A 27940-nucleotide genomic window follows, 5' to 3' on the forward strand; every position below is an offset into this window, starting at 1 on the left:
GAGTCAATCCAATCCGAATGCGTCTGAATTAATAGCGGACTTGACTGAACTGGGATGAACATTTTTTACATAGGCCATTAGGCCCGGCCCGGCCCAGCCCAGCCCAATCTATAATGGATATTCATGTGAATTTTCATGCAACATAGGGGTAATTTAGTAAAAGCACCTATTTTTATACGTAAAGTAGTCGATTGTTTCCAAATGTAAAACAGCTCCATTTATCAATGTTATCAGAACCGGACAAATAAATAATATTTATATATTAAATATATATAATTAATTTAAAATTATTTTTATAAATTATATATATCCAAAACAAATTATAAACAACTTTTGGTTTGTTATTTTTTGTCAACTTGAGACTTAAATACATAACGGATAAATAGAATTTAGAATAACTTGAAGTATGTAAACGTATTCTATGACATGCGATCTTTTTAACGGTATATTATAAACTCAAAACGGACAAGTGGTGAATGAGAAATTGACGCTTAAAGTGAACCATTTGAAATACTTTAGAAGAAGATAAAAATAAACTAAACATTCTTATCCCACGTAGGAAAGAAATGAAAATGTTAACTAGTTTATAAGTAAATGGTCTTCACAAGCCTTTAAGTAATTACTAAGGGAAAGACTCTTTTACGCGCGGGGGGTGCAGTTGTTCCACCATCGGTTAGGAGCGCACCCGCACGACGTGGGCGACGCGAATGCCACACCGAAATGAGCTCTCTTAGCCCAGACTCCTTTTGCTTTTTTTTTTTTTTTTTTTTTTTTTTTTGCTATTTTTACCCCTTTAATTAATTTATTTTCATTAATTAAATTAAATTTTTTTTTAGAGTCAAAACCGGTGTGAACCGGGTTGGCCGGTTCCCGGTTTGACCGCCGGTCGAACCGGGCCACTGCCAGTTCACACCGGTTTTTAGAGCCTCCATCGAACCAGTCAAGCTCGGACCGGACTGCTGTCCGGTTCCCGGTCGAACCAGTCCGACCGGCCGGTCCGGTTCGGTCCGGGCTTGAGAACATTGCCATTTATACAACTCGCCCACTCGCGCGTGATTTATATTCGCGTCCTCGGAAGTGGTCAGGGAGCAGAAGAGAAGCCATGCTCCTCGTCTTTTATTTGTTGAGCTTCTTGATTTTCTTTTGTTCGTTGAGCTTGCTTACAGACTAAAAATCTTCAATTCTTAGCAAATTCTTCTCCAAATCGAGCAATTCTATAACTTCTTTCATAAAACGGTAAGCTGCTTTCTGCGTTTAATCACTGCTATATCATGCTCTGGTATTGGTTTCCATTTCTTCTTTGTGTATTTTCAATGTTGTAGTTTTTTCTTTGTTAACATTTGGGAAGTTAAGCTGTTTACTGAATTTACATTCGGCAGTTCATATCGTTCTCTATTATTTCTCCCATTTTCTTCAGAACTATGTAATTGCTTTCCATTCTGTAGCTTGTATGTGTTTTGTGGGTTTCTGTATGAGTCTGCTTTTTTTTTTTTTTTGTTATATAGTTGGCCTCTGGTTTATAATTCTGCGAATTAAGAATCAAAATGGCCTCTCCAGTTGTCAGTTTAGGGCAAAGGGAAGTTTAGGTATCAGCTCAATCCATAAGTGGGCAAAATTTGACAAATTAGTCCAAATTTGAGTTATTAAAACTGATTGTTTTTGGACTAATTTGTCAATTTTTGCCAATTTCAGGGCTGAGTTGATATGTAATGTTCGATTTGAGCTAAATTGACCATGCCAACTTCAGAGGGCATGTTGTAGTTTTTGCCTTGTCAACATTTGGGAAGTTAAGCTGTTTACTGAATTTGTATTTGGTACTTCATATCGTTCTCTATTATTTCTCCCATTTTCTTCAGAACTATGTAATTGCTTTCCATTCTGTAGCTTGTATGTGTTTTGTGGGTTTCTCTGTGAGCCTGCTTTTTTCAGTTGTTATATAGTTAGCCTCTGCTTTATAATTCTAGGAATTAAGAATCAAAATGGCCTCTCAAGTTGTCATTTTAGCACAAATAGAAGTTTTAGGTATCAGCTCAAACCCTAAGTTGGCAAAACTTGACAAATTAGCCCAAATTCGACAAACTTTTAGGTATTAAAACTGATTGCTTTTGGGCTAATTTGTCAATTTTTGCCAATTTCGGGCTGTGTTGATACCTAAAGTTCGATTTTTGCCAATTTGTCAATATTACTTCTTCCACAGAAAGGTAAGCTTTCTGCATTTAATCACTGCTATATCGTGCTCTGCTATTGTTTTCTGATTCTTAATTGACTATTTTCAATGTTGTAGTTTTTGCCTTGTTAACATTTCAGAAGTTAAACTGTTTACTCAATTTAATTTACATTCAGCAGTTCATATCGTTCTCTATTATTTCTCCCATTTTCAGAACAATGTAATTGCTTTTCATTTTCTACCTATCTGTTTTGTGGGTTTCTGTGTGAGCCTGCTTGTTTTAGTTGTTATATAGTTGGCCTCTGGTTTATAATTCTGGGAATTAAGAATCAAAATGGCCTCTCAAGTTGTCAGTTTATTGGAAATAGAAGTTTAGGTATCAACTCAATCCCCAATCGGCAAAACTTGACAAATTAGCCTAAATTTGATAAAGTTGTAGGTATTAAAGTTGATTGCTTTTGGGCTAATTTGTCAATTTTTGCCAATTTCAGGGCTGTGTTGATACCTAAACTTTGATTTGAGCTAAACTGACCCTGACTCCAACTTCAGAGGCCATTTTGACCCGTAATTCATAATTCTGGTGTTAATATGCAAATTTTCTATGTAATGCATATGTTTTAGTGATGGGTAGAAGAAAGCAAGCCCGCCCGCTTCGTTCTGGTGGCTTAAGTATAGCGAACAATGATGCTGTGGAAGCAGAACCAGATAAGCTGAAAGCATCTGAAACTAACTCTGCAGAAAAGGGTGAATCTGTTGTTGTTGATATACCGTTTTACGTGGAAGTTGATAGGAGTCATTGGGGAGCAAATGAGCACCGTGATATATCTGAAGTCGTGTTGAATGATTTAAATTTAAGAGAAGGGTATTCTAATTTCAGAATGAATTTAGAGTTTTATCAGGAGTCTAAGTATTCTCTAAGGTTTCGGGTGTACAATGTAGATGAGTTTGTTCTCAATCATATTAGGATGGGTCATTGGCCGTTATCCTCCAGTGATATATTTCTGGAATTCATTGAGAAATCTATTGTTGAAGATAAGGAAATGCAATCAGTAATTTGCTCTGGTATTTTGGATGGAACTGATGAGGGTATTGTTGGTCTTGTTCACTTGATAAGTATGAAGTTTTTGACATTAAGACCAGTTCTGGAGTTTAATTGCTTGGAGGAGATGACGTCTCTCAGAATTAGAGTGGAGATACTCGAGAAAGCTTTTGACGCTTGTGAGTCCCTTCTAGATAATACCAGACAATTATGGAAGAAGAGCATGATGAATGTAATGTCTTGGTTGCGACCAGAAGTAACGACTTCAGAGGCAAGGTATGGAAGTACTATGGAAATCAACTCGGTTGCAGATATAGAAGATGACACCTCCAACGCTAGGAAACGTGCGCGGTTCGATGTTGCTGCGTTTTATGAAGCCATTAAACCATCAAAGTGAGTGTGTGTTATTTGTTATCAAATCAATTCATGATTAACTTGCCCCCAAAATAACAATATGCATTTCAAGAGATTGTTTAGTCAAGCATGTACAATGAGTTATGTTTTTATTATACTTTTGGTGCAGATCCGATCCTACGCTTGATGATGACCTGCCTGACTTGCTCCCTGAGTTGAGACTGTATCAACGGCGTGCAGCTTACTGGATGTTACAACGAGAGAAAGGAGAATTAAAAAATTCAGATGAAAAGGAAAAAGCTCAATCTTCTCCCTTATGCATATTGGTGGATTTTCTTGACAATTGTTCAACAATGTTCTATAATCCATTCAGGTATGGTTGAGTGACTCGGCATGGATGGTAAAAGTCTTGATTCTCGTTACAAAACCACCTCCGGCCTCTCTCCAAATGCTAATTATATTTAATAGGCTCTCTAATTTTATAATTTGTTTTCAGTGGCAATGTTTCGTTATGTCCAGAGTTCTCTTCATCAAATATCTTTGGTGGGATTCTAGCTGGTACGTCCACTACTATGCTTTGCGCTCCATTTATGTCATGTTTGGCGATAACCTTGTAATTTCCTTACACGCATTTTTATGCTAAGTTAAAACTTCATGAATTAGGGAGTTTTTTTTAAAGGATAATGAAGCCATTTCACCTCTTTGAGAAACTGAACCTGTATGAATAAGGGTTAATAATGTTTTGACTGCTGAGAATTATGCAAGCTCTTGTTGTATAAGTTCTTGCTGTTCTAGTGATACGTTTTTTGAACTTTAAAACTTGATTTTAAATGTGGGAAGAATTAGGGTTTTGCAAGTATATACAAAAGATAGGCTCCTTTCTTAACCATGTTGTTCATCCTGGAAAAATAGGGTAAATTACACCCATGGCCACTGAACTTTACTCATTTTCACTGTATGACCACTAAACTTCAAAACATAACATAAAAGCCACTCAACTTTATGACTATTAAATTTCAATCAACGCCTCAAAATGACTGTTGACGACCTCAAAATAAAAAGTTCTAAGAATTAATGATATTCTAAGCAACTTTAATTCTTCAAAATTTTCGTTTTGAGGTTATTTTAGGTGCTTGTTTGGTTAGGAGAGGGACATTGAAATTTTAGAGAGAGAAAGCTCTAGAGATGATGATTTTGAAAATAAAAAATGTGTTTTCATGGTAAATGTCGTTCTAATTCTAAATAACTTTAATTCTTGAACATTTCCATTTTGAGGTTGTTAACCGTCATTTTGAGGCGTTAGTTAAAGTTTAGTGGCCATAATGTTAAAATTTGTAAAGTTGAATGACTTTTATGTTACGTTTTGAAGTTTAGTGGTCATACAGTGAAAATAGTAAAGTTCAGTGGCCATGGGTGTAATCTACCTTGGAAAAAAATGAAGGTTTAGCTTATTGACATATCTAGAGATTGATAACATTAAAACTGAAACTTAAGCATATCCTAAAATCGTAATATAACAAGAGATGATAAGACGGATTTGTGAGATTTGAGCTGCAGTTGCACATAATCTGATAACATTTATCCTTTATGACTAGCTCAGATGAGATGGGTATGGGTAAGACCGTTGAAGTGCTTGCTTGCCTATTTGCTCATCGGAAGTCTGCAATTGAAGATGAAATCATCATGGATAAGGCACGGGAAGATGCTGTTAATCATAAAGTTCCTCTTAAGAGATTAAAAAGAGAACGTGTTGAGTGCATATGTGGAGCAGTGAGCGAAAGTAATAAATATAAAGGATTGTGGGTACAGTGTGACACTTGCGATGCTTGGCAACACGCTGATTGTGTTGGTTATTCGGCTAAGGGGAAGAAGAAGAAATCAACACTTGAAGTGCAGAAAGATAGAAAGAGAACCACGGTCAAGTTTACTGAAACAGATGGGGAGCACATTTGTCCGATGTGCTCTGAATTGATACAAGCTACTGACTCTCCAATAACGACTGGCGCCACTCTTATTATCTGCCCAACTCCTATATTGCCTCAGTGGCATGCCGAAATTTCACGGTATAGCTTTTACTTTATTGATTTCGTGCATTTTAAGTATCAATATTTAATATAGATTATGCAATTTTATTACAACGGTTATTTACTTTAAGTTACTGAAAACTTGTATCTACTATGTACCTTTCAATGTTGGCAACAATTCCTTTGGATGTGTTTTTTTGCCTGCATTTGTTTTTCCCTACTCAATCATATAACGCGTCTTGATGTATTACAAACTAGGAAGCACCGAAACTTCTAGGAGGTTAAAGTACGAGTGTCGGACACTCCGACACTCCCAGGACACGAACCCGATACTCCAAAATAAGTGTGATCAGTTGCCAATTATGTTACTAACTATGCAATATTCTTCTAATGCATCAGACTGTTATACTGACTTGATTATCTTAATCTGTTTTCTTAGTCATACACGTCCGGGTTCCTTGAAAACGTGTGTATACGAAGGTGTACGGGATATATCTCGTTCAAATACATCTGCGGTGGATATTAGTGAACTTATCAGTGCAGATATTGTATTGACAACATATGATGTGCTCAAAGAGGATTTGTCACACGACTCTGATAGGCATGAAGGCGATCGACATTGTCTGAGATTCCAAAAGAGGTTCTTACAAACCTTCTGATTTGTTGTTTATGTACAAGTGGTTATCTTTGCTTAAAGAAATGGCTCATCTTTTCTGTTGTTTACATCATAAATTTCATAGTACTAGCAGTTCGTTAATTTTGTTCATGAATTTGCTTGCGAACAGCTCATTAATTATGTTCATTTGAAATTTCTTTAACACAAATAGTTTTGAAACCTATAAAACTAAAATTTCACACAAAACTACATAGTTTTACATTTCCCTCTTTATAGAGATACAGATACTATTGTTAAAAAAATTTGAACCAAGCTTGCTTACGAGCATGTTCATGAACATTGTAATCGAGCTTGTTCATGAACCTTGCTCGCGAGCTTTCGCCGTGCTCAAGCTCGGTTTGTTTATGAATCTAGCTGAACACGGTCGAGCTTTTGTAGAGCCGAACGCCGAGGGGTTTATGAGCGGCTCGGCTCATTTACAGCCCTACATGTTATGGAACCAATTGAACAAAAGCTTAAGCTAGTTAAGACCCAATTCGTACTAATATCTGACAAATATCAATCATGAGAGTAATGAATATGTATACAAGTATGCAAACTTAATTTACATTATGTCTTACTAAACTAGAAACTAGAAATCTCTTTCTTATAAGTGATATTACTTAGATAATTTTCATTGATACTTGAATTAGAAAAAGTATGCAAACTAATTGACATTATAGCTGGAAACCTTCATCCTTATTTTAAGGGAAAAATTCATAATAAAGCCCCTGAACTTTTAGGGGAAGTGTAGTGAACATCTCAACTTCTGTTTTGACGTATTATACAATACACTTAATTTATTAAAATTAAAAATAATTGTTTAATAAATTATAGCCCCTGAACTCTTAGATGGATTTTCTTTTTCTTTTGAGTTCAAGGAGCTGATCTTATGATTTTTCTATTTTATTGTTCAATTAGACTAAGGTGGTTTGGCCATGTAAGACGAGCGCTTGATGCGCCGGTTAGGAGGACTGAAGAGTGGCAAAGGGATGTAATGGTGAGGGGTAGGGGAAGACCTAAACAAACTTGGAAGAGGGTGATAGAGAGTGATATAAGTTTATTGGGGATTGAGGAAAATATGGTAGTGGAGGGAGAGAATTTATGTCGCCGACACGACTTGATTTCACGGTTTTATATGATGGTTCATGTTAGCCGACCCAAATCATTTCGGGACTAAGGCTTTGTTGTTGTTTTTGTCTTGTTCAATTAAAGTTTAAGTGTTAAATTTTCCAGTTCTGTATTAACTTTTGATGTCTTTTCTTTTATGGGTAAATTACACCCTTGGCCCTTGAACTTTACACGTACTTTCCTTATGGCCATTAAACTTCAAAATCGAACATTATGGCCCTTGGACTTTTACATTTTACTAAGACAATAGCCCCTTTTAACGTTGACCACGTCAAAATGACCAATGGTGATCTCAAAATGAAAAATCTAATGATTAAAGTTGTTTAGAACCATATTTCCCATGGAACCACCGTTTTAATTTTCCAAATCACAATTTTTTTGATATTTCTCTCTAAACAACCACTTTCTCTCTCCTAACCAAACAACATGTAAATGATCTCAAAACCAAAAAATTGAAGACTTAAAGTTGTTCAGAATACCATTTCTACCGATTATATAATGGAGGGTTACCTGCTATTGGAGTGATCAACGTTTTAGGTTTTGAAGTTTAGGGGCCATAATGGAAGTGTGTGAAAAGTTTAGGGGTCATGGGTGTAATTTACCCTTTCTTTTATGTATGTAATACATATAGATTGTTTCACAACATGATCACTAAGATTGATTGGATTTCAATGATGACATCTATGAATTTTTGTTTCTTTTAACGGAGATATTCGGGTTCACATATTTTAACCTAATTTGTTTTAAATAGGTAAACTCATTACTTAGTCAACATAATCTATGGACACATTGTTGCAGGTACCCTGTAGCTCCAACTCTTCTGACCAGAATATTTTGGTGGAGGGTTTGCTTGGATGAGGCTCAAATGGTGGAGAGTAATTTTGCTGCTGCAACAGAAATGGCTCTTCGCTTATCTGCTAAGCACCGCTGGTGTATTACAGGGACCCCGATCCAACGCAAGCTTGATGACTTATATGGACTTCTAAGGTTCCTTAAAGCTAGCCCTTTCAATGTTTCTCGGTGGTGGACTGATGTTATAAGAGATCCATATGAGGTGAATGAAACTCTCTCGCAGATCTAGTTTTGCTTGGTGGTTTGATGGACATGATTTTAATATTAACGCTCTATTTTTTTCACCACAACCATTTTCCTTGTTTTGTAATGTTTAGGTCTAGGTCTGTAAAAGAAAATAATTCAAAGGAAAATAAGATAATAGTCAAAGTATCCTAAACAGGGCCAGAACCAAGGGGGCTAGCGGAGAGCCCCCCTGTAATTAAGGTAGACTGCTCTGCTGTGGTATGGAGCTGATGTGAGGAAGAAGATAACCTAATTGTAATTATTTTTATTTTTTCTATTAAAATAGAATAACGGAGAAACGACGCTGTTTTATTTATTAAAACAGAGAAAAAAAAAAGAATTTAATCTTGCCTCTTTGCCTTCCCTTTCTTGTGGCTTCTGAGACATGTTCTCTAGAACATCTTGTTTTTGTTTTATATACATATCTGCTTGCTTTCGAGTAATTTTCAGCATGCTTGAAGTTTTATGTAGTTATGAAAATTTAGTTATTAATATTTGAGCCCGGCTCATTTGGAATCCTGGTTCCGCCACTGATCTTAAATATAATTTAAAGCAACTTTTCATTATATTCTAATACTTGAATTAAAACAAAAATACGGACCCTTAATTTTTTTTCCAAGCCCTTGATTCTGTGCAAAGCTCATTTTCCAGTTTTCCAATTAAAGATAAAAAGTTGAAGATATTTTATTTTCCTAAAAATGGTTAATTATTCTCTGCAAAACATACAATGGTTAAATGATTTTTTGTGCTTTGGTTGACAACTGTGTATTTTGGCGCGCGCCTTCATGTATAACCCAGGCTCTGATGTTTTGTTGGCCTCTACTTCCTTAGTTCTGATTCAACTTTGAGGTGCTTTTTTTTTTTTTTCCGTATTTTGTATTTTGTGCAAATTTCATATTTTAGCTCAACCTTGACAGAGGAGAGATGCTGGAGCTATGGAGTTTACTCATAAATTTTTCAAACAAATCATGTGGCGTTCTTCAAAATTACATGTTGCAGATGAGTTGCAGCTCCCTCCTCAGGAAGAGTGTATCTCCTGGCTTACCCTTTCGGCAGTCGAGGAGCACTTTTACCAGAGACAGCATGAAACTTGTGTGAGTTATGCCCGTGAAGTTGTTGAAAGTTTGAAAGATGATATTCTCAAAAGAAACGTCCCAGGTTGTTAATATTGTCTGCACCCTCATAACCATTAGGTAATTACACCCATGGCCCCTGAACTTTGCACTTACTTTCATTATGGCCCATGAACTTCAGAATCGATCATTATGGCCCCTTTACTTACACTTTACTAACATAATGGACCCTTTTGACGTTGATCAGTATGATCACTCTAAAAGCAGGTAAACCTCCCATTATAAAACTGGTAGAAATGATACTCTGAGCAACTTTAATTCCTGAACTTTTTTGGTTTTGAGGTCATTTAGGTGTTGTTTGGTTAGGAGAGAGAAAGTGGTTGTTTAGAGAGAAAAATATCCAAAAATTGTGATTTGGAAAATTAAAAACTACGGTTCCATGGGAAATATGGTTCTAAACAACTTTAATTCTTGAATTTTTTTCATTTTGAGATCATCATTGATCATTTTGACGTGGTCAACGTTAAAGGAGGTCATTATGTTAGTAAAGTGTAAGTTGAGGGCCCATAATGAAAGTAAGTGCAAAGTTCAGGGCTATGGGTGTAATTTACCCTATAACCATTGAATTCTAGTTTTCTAATATTTTTGTGCATTTTGCTACCAGGTTGTCTGCATTCTGATGCTTCAGCTGATACTTTCATCACTCATTCAGAAGCTGCAAAGCTACTTAACTCACTCTTGAAGCTTCGGCAAGCCTGCTGCCACCCTCAAGTGGGAAGCTCGGGGCTGCGTTCTATGCAACAATCTCCGATGACTATGGAAGAAATATTAATGGTAGGTTAGAATATGTAAATTTGTATTTTCTTCAGGCATAGTCATTAATGGCGCGTGCGCCTGAGGTGCACCAAAGGCTCCAGGCCTAGCGCCTCACCACCATCCATGGTGACTGCGCGCGCCTTTGTGCGCCAAGGTGTCACGGGGCACATCCGAAGGCCTAGCCAATGCCCCGTGTGGCGCCGAGGTTTCCCCGAGTCTCGGCCAGCCAACACCATCCGAAGGGGTCTATCCCCTTTTTACCGAAGGCATTCCGTCAATTCATATATCCGTAATCCGTCCCGGGGGGTTTATTGTGGTTAAACCTCGACATAGAAACAACTCGCACTATGGGCCCACCCAAAGTGTCCGCCGGGATTCCACCCGAACGGAGACATCCGCCTCCCTTCCCGAAGGCCGGATGCCCGACTCTCCTAGTCCCTAGTGGACTAGGGTGGATCACTTAAACCAGTCCCGACAACTGGCCCAGGGGTTGGCGGAGATCCGACGCCTGAGACCCTGTCCCCCCCTATAGTGTGTCTTATACCAACTCGGGTCCTGCTGCCGCCAGACATACAAAAGCCCCATACACCACAAATATTCTAAAGGTACGTCTTGAGGTTCCCGTTTGTTCTACTCGTTTAGGGAGATTCCTTATAGGATATATTAAGCCTATAGCCTTTGGATCATGCGGGGAAAGTTGCCCCATTTGGGAGAATTGGCATGGACATTCTCCACGGGCCCGATCTTCCTGCCGCTGCCTCAATTCCCCGCCGATGGCCAGATTTTCCACAATTCTGCCGCAAACCTTCTGCGATGCCTTTGTTGTGCCCATATTAACACCTTGGTCCATGCCATGGGCTGAGATTTGCCTACGGCCAAATCTCCGCCCGTGACACTCTCCCCCACTTGGATTATCAACGACCTCGTTGATGGATTCGAAAGGTGAACATCGTTTCACCCAGAACAACGATCCAGCTTCTGCAATAATCGACCGCGACTTCTTTATCCACACTTAACTCAACTTGCTTCGAGTTCTCCGACCTTTACCCTTTGAAAACTTTGATTCGATTCCAACCACCATTCCGCAGCTTGCCAAATCTTCAATTGATGAAGAACTCTAGCCACTGCACTTGAAAGATTATACTTCCCCAATAACAGCAACAAAAAAGAAAATTCGTCAAAGTTTGAAAAATGTGAAAAATTTCTTCTAGTGTTTCTAATATCATTTATCCGAGTATTCCATATCTTATACGATTATATCTTTATATTTACGGTCCACATAGGGATTATCCTTATATTATACTTACATCCAAGGCCCTTACGGGTCCATTCCCCCTCCCCCACTTGAGGTATCGCTGCCCTCAGCGATAGGGGAGAAAGGGGTTTGGAACACCGATGACAAACCTGAATACCAACTTGGTCCAACCATCGAATCAATTTCCAACTGACATCACAATTCCCAACTGCCGATCCACCTCTCCATAGCTATCGGACTCAAGACATGCTCCTGATTGTTACTTTATCGCATTCTCGACGATTGTCGACGAACACAACTTCGCAATCGCTCTGCTAATAGCATCTTGCAAAACAAACACTAGCACACCGTATTATTTTGAAAAAGTTTTGTGAATGTTGGTATTTCTATACACGATTAACGTGGGAATTACGCGAGTGAAAGTACGATCACCAACATTCACAAAACTTCCATAATAAAGGAAATAATTCATCAAGAAAATATTATAACGTCAAATTAATATAAAAGTTACCACCCTTGGTTCTGCCTCCAATTGTTATCGTTTTGGGCTACCTCGCCATCTCGCTCGGAAGAGTTCGTAGTCGAACTTGAAACCCAGCATTAAATCCCCCAGCATTGAAAGCCAGAACTAAAACCCTGCATTAAAACCCCCAGCCTTGAAAGCCAGCACTAAAAACCCCGGGGTTTTTCCATCGATCGTCTTACACTCTTCCTCCGTCAAACCTTTGATTAAGCTCGTTCTCACGTTTCAGCTCATTAGTAGACTGCTTCTTATCTGGTTGGGGATGTTCCCAGTTTGCTAAAACTTTTGCTTGTTAACTTCTTAATCATCGGACTCGTTGGCTCAATGTGCTCGCCTGTCTCGAGCTTCCTAGAGTTAAAAGTACCTGCATAAAACACATTTTGTACAACAATATGTCTTGCATTCAATATATTCTTACACTAAAACCATTTTCTACGTGAAACTGCATCCTGCACGAAACGCATTCTGTCTAGAACATATCTTGTCTGTTGTTGAGACTTCTCGAATTCGTCAAGCTAGTTGGGCTTCCAACATGCAAAACTACGTTCATTTTGTTATTGAGGCTCCATCATTTCTATTCGACGCGAGGATTCGTCACACCATTCCGCTTCCTTCCATGTGTGCCTCATTAGGCTCGAGGATTGCTCCTTCGTTGAGTTTGAAGGAATGCACGATCCTGGGTTAGACTTTGGTTTAGCTCCGCCCTCCAAAAGGCTTCCTCTTATGGTTTCCTCAAAGCTCACATCATCACTTTAATACCGGCACCAAACACACGTCCGGTTCGTACATGAGATGTTTTGGGCGTCCCCTCCACAGAGCTCACTACAAACTCGGACAAAGATCTACGAATTATCTCGGGCATCCCCTCGATACATTCATAGTCGCACAACAAGGGTACCCCCGACCCTGATTTCAAACAGGCCTCTGCCTTTATATATTCACAAATTGGCCCCCGCCAATAATTTACTCGAGTGATCATGGCCAAATTCACAACATTTCCACTTTTCCGTCTGGGCCCCGGGGCATAGAAATCCGCACATTCCATTATAGGACCACCTTGGGTCAACCGAGTTCACGCAACATGATTTCACGACCTTCTTAGGTCAAATAAGGCCCTACGAGGCCACTGAATATCCCACTCAAATATTCCACCCGATTCCCACGGCCACTTCCAAAGTCTATCTTTCGTAATGATAGACGAGGCAATAATGCCCATCTGATATACATATCTTCCGTATTACCGTCAATTTTCACCGTATGGATAGTTTCCGATTTATCCGTAACTCATTAACGAGTTTTTCCGATTACCCGAGAAGGCACAAGCAATTTTCCATTGAATCCTGGTAGGCCGAAATTCGGACTACCCAACATCCTACTTCGTCAAACCAGGACCCAACAGTCCATTCTTGCGACACTTCGTCTCATCCCGATTCCGACAATCCGCTTACGGACTCTCCCCCACTTAAAGGGGTAGTATCTTGTATCATTTATTCCCGTTGGTCATTTCCGCATTCCCACAAATTGGGTAAAAGTTTCACAATATGGCCCTGGCAACCCACGGGCTTTACATTAGTTCGAAAAGCATCCCACAATAATCTCAGTTAAAAGCATCGTAAAAATATTGTCCGTCACCATCCGAAGGCCTAGCCAATGCCCCGTGTGGCGCCGAGGTTTCCCCGAGTCTCGGCCAGCCAACACCATCCGAAGGGGTCTATCCCCTTTTTACCGAAGGCATTCCGTCAATTCATATATCCGTAATCCGTCCCGGGGGGGTTTATTGTGGTTAAACCTCGACATAGAAACAACTCGCACTATGGGCCCACCCAAAGTGTCCGCCGGGATTCCACCCAAACGGAGACATCCGCCTCCCTTCCCGAAGGCCGGATGCCCGACTCTCCTAGTCCCTAGTGGACTAGGGTGGATCACTTAAACCAGTCCCGACAACTGGCCCAGGGGTTGGCGGAGATCCGACGCATGAGACCCTGTCCCCCCCTATAGTGTGTCTTATACCAACTCGGGTCCTGCTGCCGCCAGACATACAAAAGCCCCATACACCACAAATATTCCAAAGGTACGTCTTGAGGTTCCCGTTTGTTCTACTCTTTTAGGGAGATTCCTTATAGGATATATTAAGCCTATAGCCTTTGGATCATGCGGGGAAAGTTGCCCCATTTGGGAGAATTGGCATGGACATTCTCCACGGGCCCGATCTTCCTGCCGCTGCCGCAATTCCCCGCCGATGGCCAGATTTTCCACAATTCTGCCGCAAACCTTCTGCGATGCCTTTGTTGTGCCCATATTAACACCTTGGTCCATGCCACGGGCTGAGATTTGCCTACGGCCAAATCTCCGCCCGTGACACAAGGCACATAGATCAGAGGCGCGCACGGTGGCATATGTATGTATTTAGGGCTTTTAAATGTTTTATTGTAAGTTTATATTCACCCTTGAAAGAAACAAAGAAAGAAAACAAAAGGCACACGTTTGAATTGGAAGAGTAAGAGTCAGAGCCGCACACAACTGACAACACAATGATCTAATAAACTTCCGCTTCTGTTTACTGTTTAGTTCTAGTCTCTGTGCTCTGACTCTAAATTGGTATTTGATTTATTCCATTGCGTTTGTACTTTGTACTATGTTTGTACAAATAGAGTTGCGTTTTCATTCAATTATTGTGCACGTGTATACTACAAACAGAATGAGAATTGATATTTGATTGATTCCACAATGTCTGTACTTCATACTGTCACTACTAGGTTTGCACTATGTTTGTTCTATGTTTATACAAACAATTTTTTTTTCACAGATGTATACAATTATTATGATAATGCACGTATACAAACAGTAATAAACACTTAAACAAGGCCTAATACAACTTTAGGCCTCTCAACTTGTCCAACAAATTTAACTGCCTTATACTTTTGAAATGTCCTATTTACCCTGAACTTGTTTAAATCGACCTATTAACCCCTAAAGTACAGGTGGCAGAGTAAGGAGAGATTTTGGAAAAGTTGAATGTGTACAAACAGAATGTTGTCATAGTTTAGTATTGTTGTGCGGATTTAGCGAAAGATAAATAAACGGAAAAGCGAAACACAGATTTTACGTGGTTCACCAATGTTATGTTGGCTAATCCACGGGCAGAAGGAGAATAGCTTTTATTAAGGAGGCGGAAATCAGATTACAAATTAGGGTTTACATAATAGAGTATTTATAGTACTCAATCTAACCTAATCCGACTTGGACCCCACGATGTCGCTTCCAAGTAGAAAACCGAAAGCCAATACTAATCCGAATAGGAAACAAGATATACCGTCGGGCCGGGGGCGACTTTGTCCCCCGGACCCCAGGCCAGGAGGCACATCGCCCCCCTGGACCCCCGACTCGCCGACCGCGCAGCGAGACCCCGTTGCTTCCTGTCGTAGTGTGTAATACAGATTCAAGGCATTACGACAAGTATTGATAACATTTTGATTTAAAATTTAATAATTAAATTATTTTGAGGGACTAAACAGTGTATTATTCAAATAAGAGTACTAAATAGTGTTTTAAGTAAACATATAAAGACTAATAAATTATTTACCCTTTATAGTTTTATAGATTATATTTTTGTTAATGCACCTTGTGTCGCTTTGGCGCTATATGGATCCAGGACCCCTGTGCCTTAATGCGTGGGTGCCTTTAATAACTATGTCTTCAGGAACTTTTAGCTATTACTTCTTATTCACGGGGACTTTCTTATGCAGGTCCTTATTAGTAAGACCAAGATAGAAGGTGAGGAAGCTCTCAGGAAGCTGGTTGTTGCTTTAAATGCACTTGCTGGAATAGCTATAATCGAGCAAAAATTTTCTCAAGCTGTATTATTGTACAAAGAAGCATTGACTCTAACTGAAGAGCACTCCAACAATTTCCGCCTAGACCCATTGTTGAATATTCACATTAATCATAACCTTGCTGAAATACTTCCAATGGTTACCAACTATGCATCCCCACTCTCCTCACAAGAAAAGAAGTTGCAACCGAATCTCGAAAATACCTCTAAGATACACAGTGTTGAAGAAGACTCTGATATAAAGGCTGTAAAGAGGCAAAAAGTTAATGGAGAGGACAATTCAGATTTCACTGCTGATGCTGGGAATATATTTCTTCATTTAAATGGTTGCAAGGGAGGGGATGATAAATCTAGTGTGTTATTCAGTGATCAATCTTTGAGGGCATCATGTGCGGAACTAAAACAGAAATACCTATCTGTGTTTACTGCGAAGCTTTCTATGGCTCAACAAGACTTCAAAAAGTCGCATATGCAGGTACGCATCCTCCATGCTAACGTTTGGTATATTGCATCGAGTAAAGAATACGTGTATGCTGTGATTGCTATCAATATGTGTTGCTGCAGAATGCAAATTATTGTCTCTGCTCTCTGTGTAATGCAACCCATGGATTCACACATAGAGTACCACTTTGCAGATACACTCCTCCTGAGTGGCCGTTCCTCTAGCCATAAAGCATAAACCTGTAGTTGTTAAAGGCGTGCAAGGCTCAAGGTAGTGAGCCTTGATTGCGCAAAGGTGAGGTGCAGTCTAAAAGGCCCTCACCTTGTGCACCTCGCATGGGCTTCGGAGCCTGAGTCAAGGTGCGCCTCAGTAACATATACTGTTTTCACTAGGGCTTTTTTCTTTTTTTACTGTTTTGTGTAAAACAAATGGTTGATTAATCTCAACCACTAATCTAATTTAAATAAACTTGATCTTTACCCTTGATCTAAATAAGAATATAAGAGACAAGACAATGAATGGTTATTAGTTTAGTAGCATTAATGAGGTACTTAGGTTAAGACGTTAAGTATATGTTAATGTCTCTATGAAGTATGGACTTAACTTGGTGTTTTTGACATTTAGTATTATGTTTTTATATGGTTTTGTCTTGTTTGTGTGGTCATAAGTGTGTTTTTTGTTTTATGCTGCATCTAGTAATACTATTAGTATAGTGCCTTCTATGCTTACTTTGTTTTTTCCACCATTGGATGATGGTGAAAGTTGACAAAGTTCATCTAATGGTGGAAAAAACAAAGTAAGCATAGCCTCTACCTGATAAATATTGATATGCTGTAACTAGTAATAGGTTATATATATATTTTATTTTATTTTCTGTGCGCCATGTTCCTCAGGCACGCGCCTTGAGCCTAGGGTCCACAACCCCTTAGTGCCTTGGTGTGCATTTAACAACTATGCATAAACCTTTAAGCAGACATTGCTCAATTTTTCAAATCGCACGGCACTATGGATTCTCTCTCCTCATAGAAGCTGTAGGATGCAGGGTAGAACCTCTTGCATTTTAGGATCAGTTCATATTCAAATTTTCTCGTGTTGTTTGAGTTGTTCACTCTATGAAACACCATAAGCCTAATATTCTGGCTAGAGTTGTTTTTGGGTTACACCTGCACTCAGCCCAGGGACGGATCCAGGGGGGCGCTTGAGCACCCGCTGGTTATCAGAAAATGCCGAAAATTCTGTGGAAATTGTGTATAAGGCTTTAATTTTTTATGTAAAAACACCAAAAAAATACAATTTAGCACCCATAAATCACGAGACATCACCACAAGCACCCCGTGGCACTGAATCCTGGATCCGTAACTGACTCAGGCCTTCAGGTATTTGTGAGTGCAGCACGAAACATGTTGGATCACTTTTTTATTATCTCCCACCCTCCATTTTCACTTATTTCTTTTGAACGATCTGAGTGTAATAAATATTCATATTCTTTTGAAGGTTTGTTCTGCATTTAATGAGCGAGAAAATCAGCATACAACATGGTGGTTGGATGCTCTTAGTCACGCTGAGCTGAACAGTGACTTCTCAAGGGACTTGATAAGAAAAATTGAAGACGCTGTATCAGAAACTCTAAACAATTTGAGGTCATCCAGAATACCATCCAGGTCAGCATCTGTCTTTCACTCTAGCATAACATATTTTATAGGATATATGGATGCCTACCACCCTAGCATAACATATTGACCATAGTTGTTAAAAACGCGCTTTACGCAAGGCTTAAGGTAGTGAGCCTTGATTGCACAAGGCGAGGCACAATTTAAAAGGCTTTCGCCTGGGCTTCGGAGCCTGAGTCAAGGCACGCCTCAATAACATGTACTGTTTTCACTAGGGTTTATTTATTTATTTTTACTGTTTTGTATAAAACAAATGGTTGATTAATCTCAACCACTAATCTAATTTAAATAAACTTAATCTCAACGCTTGATCTAAATAAGAATATCAAGAGATATAAACAAGAATAGTAACACATACTGTTTTCACAAGGGTTTTTTTTTTTTTTACTGTTTTATGTTAATGTCTCTATGAAGTATGAACTTTACTTGGTGTTTTTGACATTTAATATTATATTTTTATGTGGTTTTGTCTTGTTTGTGTGGTCATAAGTGTGTTTTTTGGTTTATGCTTTAACTAGTAATAGAGTATTAGTAATATTGATATCAAATATTGACATGCTTTAACTAGTAATAGATATATATATTTTTTCTTTTGCGGTGCCTTGAGCCTAGGCTCCAGGATCCCTTAGCTCCTTGCGCCTTTAACGACTATGATATTGACATGATCCAGTGTAGGACTTTAGACTCTTGATTCCTTGGAGACTACTAATGGTTTATAGTTGAGATCTTTTGAAATGCTTTTTATTTTCAGAGTATTTGACTAGCTTCATGATTCCTGCATTTTTAGGAATTAGTTCTTATCCTTTGGTTTACAATGTGACTTGGTGATTTTTGTGGTTATTTTACGAGTTCGGCTCCGCAATTAATAGGATGACTTAGATTACTAGAGTTCATGTTTTTTTATCATTTCCTTCTTTTGCTTCTAATTTATTTTTCTAATCCTTGTTTTGATTAGTCTTGGAGGTTACCATGTCCCCTGCAGTTGATTGGCTTTTCCTCTGTAAGAAAATTTCCTTAGTAATCAGAACATGATTCACCCAAGATTAAATAGAATAAACAGAAGACCTCTATAATTCACTTAAATATGTAGTTGTATTAGTTTTATCTTGAGCTTGCAAATGATTTAGAGCCAAAAGCACGAAGCATAAGTCGAAGGTACATTTATATCACCAATTAAGTAAGTGATTGAGGTATATTTTTGCTGGAGATGAAACAAAAATGTTATTATATATAACGTTGAAGGTCAATAAATGCACAAAAGATGAATTCTTTGATCTGTTCACCAGTTTTGTGATTTTACGGAGAAGCTAGTATACATAAGCGTTTGTTTCCTTTTTCCTTTTAGTAATTGCACTTCATTTTGTCAACTCCAGTTTCCGAAGCATTAGTGCTTTAAAGTACCATATACAGACTCGTATGGACCAACTCGAGACCTCTAGACAAACATTAATTGACCGCCTTCTGGATATCGATCAGACAATGGAGAAACCAAAAGAAGATGATATAGAACGTGTGAGGTATTGTCGAAGTTGCCAAGCTACTGATGATGGGCCCATGTGTATACATTGCGAACTAGAGGAACTATTTAAGGTTTGCTGCTGAACTGCCTTATTAGTTTGATATTTGGATGTTTAGTATGCTCGATAGTCGAAAAAGAACTAGAGGAAGAGTGTTGATCTTCATAATTTTCCTTTCTTTCATCAGGATTATGAGGCTAGACTGTTTCGTCTTAACAAGTCACATGGAGAGGTCATTACATCTGCTGAAGAGGCAGTTGATCTACAGAAAAAGAACTCTGCTCTCAATCGTTTCTACTGGAATTTATCCGGGCCAAATAAAAATTCAATGTCATCTTCTGATGTTAATGAAGCGTCAAAGAAAAGAGATGTGGGAGACAGAGTCGTGGTAAGTTCATCTCAAGAGGCCTAACAAAATTTGTTTTCTGCAAGTAATTTATCTTTTTCTTGGCATTGCTTATGACATCCAACAAAATGAGCCTGAATTTTCCAGGTCAGAGAATGAAATTTATTGTTTCAAATATTGAATAATGAGACAATAATGACTGGTCATCAATTATCTACATGGTGTTGTTAAATATTATCATAATTATTAAAGGAATACTTTGAATTCTTCCATGAAAATCAGCAAATCCTTGACTTACATCCAGAGTAAAAACTTAGTTTAAGATATGGAGAGGCCTCTTAAATATAGAAACAAGGAATCATTTGACTTTGCAGGAATTCGTGATTGAATGCAAAGGAATATATCAACTCTACATACATCTTAACGAACTTTTCATTTTCTTTTCATGGTTTGCTCAGTGAGATTGTGCCCCCATGTACAGAACATTGTCAATCTTATTTCTTTTGGGAAATCATCTGTGTTGTCATTGTTTTTGGTGTTGTTTATTGCATATACTTCCAGGATCTCACAATCTGGCATATTACTTGTAGTTCTTTTATTAATCGTGTTAATTTGGTAGGTCTCAAAATCACCCTCTGAATTGGAGGTTGTTCTTGGAGTCATAAGGAACTACAGCAAAATTCAGTTGGGAAAGGAGGGAATCTCAGCAGCCAGTAAGCAGATAAACATTCTGGAGGTATGTGTGGTTTTATTCATTTTTTCTAGGATTAAAGCCTCATTTTGCCCGTGTCGAAATCGTGACAGCTGGCAAGAATTAACAACTCCCTCAACTTTCCATCCATAGATGGGCTAAATGTCACCAATTTGTATACCTCAGGGGGCAAATGTCACCAAATCATAGCACAGGGTGTAAAAGGCAAAATTTTGAATAGCATAGTGGCCAAATAAGGCTTTAATCCTTTTTTCTACTAGCAATTAGCAAAACAGCACTCCCTTGATATGACTAAAATCGGCAACAATGTTGCATACTAGCTTCCTATATTGTTAAACATGTGATGATGTTTAATTCTTTTCGATAAATTTTGATTTACTCTGTGAAGGCCATGAGGAAGGAATACAGTAATGCCAGGTCCTTAGCAGTTGCTCAAGCTCAACTTCTGCGTGCTCATGATGAAATTAAGATGGCAACATCACGCTTACACCTACAAGAAGATGAAAATGATAACTCGATTGATGCTTTAGCTTCACATGAACTAGAGTCTGCTAGCGTGCTTCAGTCCAATGAGAAGTTCATTTCCTTGAACCTCTTGTCGCGTATAAAAGGAAGGCTTCGTTACTTGGAGGTACTCACTCAACCTTTCAAAATCCGGTATATAAATAACTATCTTAGTAGAATATGGTAGCTCCTGTTCAGTAGCTGCCTTTTGAAATTATCTCTCTTCTTGCAACATAATGTTTTGAAATTTTGCTCAGCCTTTTGCAAAATCGCTATAAATTATTGTAAAAGAAGTATGTGAAGATTTTAGTATTATAAAATGCCAAGTTTTGGAGCATGCAAAAGCAGAACTACTTGCGAACTTTTGCTTAGAATGTTGGTTAGATTCTATAAAAATACGACACAGGAAAAAAAAACCACTGAAAAACAAGATATACTACACTGAAAAATAAGGTGATGCATTTATGAAATATTGTTCCTTTGCAACGACATCGTTTTTCCCGCATTCATAACAAAAACTAGTCAAGCACCTGCAATGCAATCCAACCCAAATTAGTATCCTCAATTGTTTGACATAATCGTTGTTAACCAAAAATGACGCCATAAAATATGACTACAGTAATAAGATTAAATTAAACAATCCTTAATTGGATTTTATATATCATTTGTTGAGGTTAATTCTATATACATGAAGCTTAAATTAGTATTAGTAGGTTTTAGGATAAGTTTCATATAGACCTGTTCATGGGTCCGGATATTCGCTTGGCAATGCCTAGACCCGTGTCTAATGGGCCGAGTTTGGACAATGGAAAAACAGAACAAGTTAAAGAATTATTGTCTTTCCATTCTTGTGAATTCAATTTCAAATGTTGGTGAACCCTATAATTGCCAGAATTGCTAAACAGAAATTGCAAAAAAAAAAAAATTGTAACCCTTTAAGTTTCGTTAAATTGAAAATGTGATATCGCCTTGGTTTTCATTGTTCTTAATGTATAATATTTTCAGGGTTTGATATCATCCAAACAGAAGCCATCAGAAAGTTCAAATGATTCCGCAGTAACTCAAGAAATGGCTATTATGCCATCATCTACAGAGAAGACAAGTGAAGACATACCTAAGGCTGATGAAGAAGCTTGTCCAATCTGTCATGAAAAGCTTGACAATCAAAAGATGGTTTTTCAGTGTGGCCATTTTACTTGCTGTAAATGTAAGTTGGGCATTACTAGTTTCATTATTGTTTTCGGAATGCCATATAAGCTATGCATGGAGAATAAAAGGAAGAAGGTATACAGATTGATGAAATTATAGTTGTTAAAGGCACGCCTTACGCAAGGCTCAGCCTTGATTGCACAAGGCTAGGCAGTTTAAAAGGGTCTTGCATGGGCTTCGGAGCGTGAGTCAAGGCGCGCTTCAATAACGTGTTCTGTTTTCACTAGGATTTTTTTTTTTTGTTTTTTTTTTAATATTTTGTGTAAAACAAATGGTTGAATAATCTCAAGCAAGCACTAATCTAATTTAAATATACTTAATCTTAACTCTTGATCTAAATAAAAATATCAAGGGACGTAAATATACAAAGACTAGAGAGGGATTAAGAGTAGAGTCACGTAAAGAATAGTCTCCATTCAAACAGAAAATACAACACACAGAAACAGAAGAAACTGCGACACAATGAATTGTTATTAATTTGACAACATTAGTTAGGTACTTAAAAGGTTAAGAGACATTAAATATATGTTAATGTTTCTATGAAGTATGAACTTGGTGTTTTTGACATTTAGTATTATGTTTACATGCGGTTTTGTCTTCATAATTATGTTCTTAGTTTATGTTATAATTAGTAATAGAGTTTTTTTTTTTTTTTTTTTTTTTTTTTTTGAATAAAGTAATAGAGTATTAGTGATATAGAAATCAAATATTGATATGCTTTAACTAGTAATTAAGTATATATTTTTTTTTGTTTTCTGCGCCTCGTGTCCCTCAGGCGCGTGCTTTGCGTTTTGTTTTCAATGTTAACCCTGAGCCAGTTTCCATTTTATGATCATTCTTAGGTTTCTTTGCTTTGACTGAGCAGCATGATAAGTTCCAACGCAAATGGGTGATGTGTCCGACGTGTCGGCAACATACAGATTTTGGGAACATTGCTTACGCAGATGATAGAAAAGACAAATCTTGTCATTCAGCTGTCACAGTCAAAGATTATGAAATATGTGAAGCATCTTTGAGCGTTCAAGGTTCATATGGAACAAAGGTATCATTTATTCATTGCATTATCGCCTATTGATCCTAACGTTTTTGGAAAGTGCAAATTCGGCTTGAACATATGAAATTGTTCAAATTTAACCTTAACGTTTTCAAGCAAGATCAATTTTAGCCTTGTCTAATAGAAAATTTGAACGGACTGGTGTGATAGTTATTTGACTGTCATATCGGATTTTCTAAACAAATTTGTCGATAAACTGAAGTAGTTTTGTAGATTTTTGGTTGGTTATTTGTAACTATTTTAGTAACATATTAGACATTTTAGAGACTTTGACAAATTTTTGTGATTAATTTATATGTGGCGGACAGTCAATTTTAGCCTTATCTAATGGAAAATTTGAACGGACTGGTGTTACTTAGTTGATTGTCATGTCGAACCTTACAAACAAGTTTGTCAATAAACTGAAGTAGTTTCGTAGATTTTTGGTTGGTTTTTTCTAACTTTTTTAGTAACATATTAAACATTTTAGGCACTTTGACAAATTTTTATGATTAATTATATGCGGTAGACTTGGTTTTTAGCATTTTAACAGATTTTGTTGTAACTGTGTTACTGATACAATTAAATGTTTTAGATTAATTGATTTTGGAATGTCCGATGTGATAGTTAAATAAAAGGTGGTACCAAAATGGCTCCAAAGTTTTCGGAGAAGTACCAATTTAGCCCCAACTTACAAAAAAAACACCATTTTATGCTCAACATTTGTGAAATGGTACCAATTTAATCCTGCGCAATGGAAGTTGACACTTTAACGTTTGTTAAATGGTACCAATTCAGCCCCAAGTTCCGTTACCCACAGGCCTAAATTGGTACCATTTTACAAACGTTGAGTGATATCTTGTACATTGGGGCTAAATTGGTACTTCCCCAAAAACACTGAGTTCATTTTGGTACCTTATCTCGTTAAATAACAGTAAAACCTATGAAGCACGGACTCTTCCCCGGGTCGCCGTGGCCGTGTCGGACTCGCCGGACACGGGACTCGGCGGGGGCACGGCGGGACACGGATCGGACACGGCGGGACACGGCAATATGTAAAAGTTTAGGGGTTTTTTCCCAATTCCATCTCTTCTTCTGCGATTTGTACTCTCTGTTTTCCAATTCCATCTCCTTCTGCGATTCTCTGTTTTCCAATTCCATCTTCTTCTGCGATTTAGGAATCGTCGCGATTCTTCTGTGATAAATCTTTCTCTTACTTCTTTTGTTTCCAATTCCATCTACTTATTTGTGATTTAACAATTTTTTTATATATTTTATATCTAATATATATATAATTATATATAAAAAATTTGCCATGTCCCGCCGCACCCGTGTCTCATATTTTCTAAAAATACCGTTTGCCGTGTCCGCACCCGTGTCCGCACCCGAGTCCGTGCTTCATAGAGTAAAACAAGCCTTGTTAAATTTTTGGTAACATAGGGGCTAAATGGGCCTGAGTTGTGCACGTTGTAAGCCCAATGGGCATGCGGGGTGAATTATGCCTTAACTATTAGCTTAAGCTTTTAGTTTAATTGGTTCCATGACAAATTTGATCCATTAAGTACGTTAGGGCTAAATTTGCACTTTCCTGAAAAACGTTAGGGTCAAATTTAGACCTTATCCTTATGTTTTTTATGTACAAAGAGGCTTCATATTCTGCTATAGAATAACTCATTTTAACTGTTCTCTTTTCGCATGTTTTGCATGTTTTGGGCATGTGGGAAAATTGAAGATTGGAGCAGTCACTAGAAGAATCTTGTGGATCAAATCTGCAGATCCTGAAGCAAAAGTTCTGGTTTTTTCAAGTTGGAATGATGTTCTTGATGTGTTGGAACATGCTTTCAATGCTAATGGCATCACATATATCCGGATGAAAGGAGGCAGGTAAAAGGATATATAATTTGTTAAGCATCCTTGATTACGTAATATGGTATTGTTTTCCCAGACCCTAAAAGAAGCGTTCCCTAAATACAAAATTGCTTTTCTTAAAAGCTGGAAAAGCTAGGAAAGCTGCTTTTACGATTGGGAAATTTGTTGTATCAAAGTGCTCACTTCAGTCTTTATTGGACAACTTTGATACAACATAAGAGATTGGGAAATTTGCAGATAAAAAAAAACTTCCATTTTCAAATTGGAATTGTTCGGTATGTGAAAAAATTCCGGTAATCATAAAGTGTTTTACATGTAACCAAAATAATTGAAAAACAAATAGAAATTTTTGAACTTGAGTTGATCTTGTCATTTATGGGCTTCATTTTTGTGGCTTTGTGAGTGTAGGAAAGCTCATATTGGCATCAGCCAATTTAGGGGACAGAACAGCAGTCCGACACAGGCTCGAAAAAAGCGAGGCGAGAAAGAAGCACCAAGATCCATACAAGTTCTAATGCTGTTAATCCAGCATGGAGCAAATGGGCTTAATTTGTTAGAAGCACAGCATGTTGTTCTGGTTGAGCCATTACTTAATCCTGCAGCAGAAGCTCAGGCAATCAGCCGAGTACACCGAATTGGCCAGGAACATAAGACGCTTGTCCATCGTTTTATAGTAAGTGCTTGTGCTGCCTCATTTCATTTGCATTGCTTGAAAATTCATCTCGAAAAACCTAGGAAGCACCCACACTTCTAGGAGGTTAACGAATGCGTGTCAGATACTCCCGACACTCCTGGGACACTTTGGGACATGTATCAACCTAGGAAGCACCTACACTTCTAGGAGGTTAACATATGAGTGTCGGATACTCCCGACACTCGTGGGACACTTTGGGACATGTATCCGACACTCCAAAATAAGTGTCCCCTTTTTTTCTTTTCTTTTTTAATAGGGACACTTTGGAACACTTCGGGGATACGGATTCTAAGTTAATTAACTAGAATATACGAGTATTTTTTTTATTTTACAAAAAAGATGGTTTGATATATACAAAAATAAAATAAAACCCTAATAAAAAAAGAAATCAAAATCTAATGAAAAGAATATAGCAGTCGTCCCATTTTTGGTAGTTTAAATAGTTTGAAGTATTAAATGTTTGGGTAAATACTTTATTAGTTCCTACATTTTTACCTAACATACTGTTTAGTGCTCCTATTTTAATAATACATAGCCCTGTTTGGCAAATAGTTGTTAGCTGATTACATTAGCAGTTTGTTTAGTAAAACTTAGTTGATTGCTAACAGTGGTTTGTGTAGAATGACAAATAAGGACTTGGTAAAGCCTTTATTTGGAGTTAATGGGTAGTAATTAGGGGTAAAAATGTCCTTAAAAATAGATGGGGAATAAGCTAATTGAAAAAGCTACTAAAACCAGCTTTTTCAAAATTAGCTTTTTGGATGCAATAAGCTCTTTCAAACCTCTCTTCACCAAACACCACTATTAGAGGTTTGACTAGTTAAAACCTCTAAAGTGGAAAACCTTTAATTTTACCCCAAAAAACTCTTTACCAAACAGGGCCATAGTTTAGTATTTAAATTTTGTTGTATTCAACAGTTTTAGTCTCTACATATAATACAAAAATTTGAGGGACTTAACAGTTTAATAGAACAAAAGTTAAAGATTAAACGGTGTATTATTAGAATATAATGACTAAATAGTATGTTATATAAAAATGTAGGGACTAATAAATTCTTTAACCTAAATGTTTCTTTTCGATGAATTAATGACTTATTATAGATGTTATTTATGGTTATAATGACTAATGAATGTTATATATATCTACATATATAAATTCACGTCCCTTCCGTATCTGTGTCTCGTATTTTTTTTAAATGTCGGTGTCCGTGCTTCCTAGGAAAAACTCATATTTAAAGATCACACACTCGCATTAAAGATCCGTCTTTTTTTTTTTTGGTGATTTAAGGTGAAGAACACAGTGGAAGAGAGCATATATAAACTAAACAGAAGCAGAAACAGCAGTAGCTTCATAAGTGGTAACACAAAGAATCAGGATCAGCCGCTTTTGACGTTGAAAGATGTCGAATCCTTATTCGCGACCGTAGCAACATCAGGAGTTCCGGAAAGGGACGAAGAAGAACCAACTGAAAGTCTAAGACATTTGCCTCCTGCTACGGCTGCTGCTATCGCAGCTGAGAGGAGACTGAAGGAGAATTCATCATAATTTTTTATGTTTATCGTTATTTTTTCTCCCCGAAACAAGCGCAAAACATCTAATAGATCGGCAAGAAAAAACATCCGACGAGCAGCTGTTTTGTATTATTCTGCTCAGCTTCTCTCTCACCACAGTTTTGTATAGTCCTGTAACTGTTAGAATAGAATTAGCTTCTTCTTGTGTATACCAAAAATGCCAAAATGGCCATTGTAACGGGAAATTATTAGAAGCATCCGATTCTCCATGTCAAATGGATGATCTTCCATACATATTTTGACATGTGTAATACGGACACATATATATTATAAGAGGTTCCACTATTTTATTTATTCAGTGGGGTCATAACACACGTGTCCAAATATGAATTGAGGGTCTTTCAAGTGATATGGAATTAATATAAGAACTCTGTTGTAACAAAAAAAAAAAAAAAAAAGAACCAATTTAAATTGTAGGGTCATTAA

The 27940-nt window shown here is 37.6% G+C and overlaps 1 protein-coding gene across 4 annotated transcripts; it reads left to right on the plus strand.

Annotated features, from left to right (window-relative positions):
* Positions 1-1078: 1078 nt before the first annotated feature.
* LOC136225839 (uncharacterized) lies at positions 1079-27940 on the plus strand. 4 transcript variants are annotated; one of them, XM_066013961.1, is made up of 21 exons: positions 1082-1236; positions 1693-1814; positions 2789-3599; positions 3730-3933; positions 4057-4118; positions 5161-5623; positions 6024-6224; positions 8169-8424; positions 9365-9605; positions 10185-10354; positions 15861-16421; positions 17883-18049; positions 19432-19648; positions 19763-19963; positions 20541-20657; positions 21022-21264; positions 22143-22344; positions 23189-23388; positions 25112-25263; positions 25657-25921; positions 27231-27940. In XM_066013961.1, exons 3-21 carry the CDS (start codon positions 2791-2793, stop codon positions 27486-27488), a joined length of 4989 nt encoding a protein of 1662 aa, XP_065870033.1. In that variant the 5' UTR covers positions 1082-1236; positions 1693-1814; positions 2789-2790; the 3' UTR covers positions 27489-27940. The 4 variants fall into 4 exon arrangements, with proteins under 4 accessions (XP_065870031.1, XP_065870034.1, XP_065870032.1 ...); XM_066013959.1 differs by lacking the exon at positions 1693-1814 and having other exon boundaries at positions 1079-1236; XM_066013960.1 differs by lacking the exon at positions 1693-1814 and having other exon boundaries at positions 1081-1236; positions 2659-3599.

The sequence above is a fragment of the Euphorbia lathyris genome, chromosome 4 (assembly GCF_963576675.1).
Source record: "Euphorbia lathyris chromosome 4, ddEupLath1.1, whole genome shotgun sequence".
NCBI classification, from domain to species: Eukaryota; Viridiplantae; Streptophyta; class Magnoliopsida; order Malpighiales; family Euphorbiaceae; genus Euphorbia; species Euphorbia lathyris.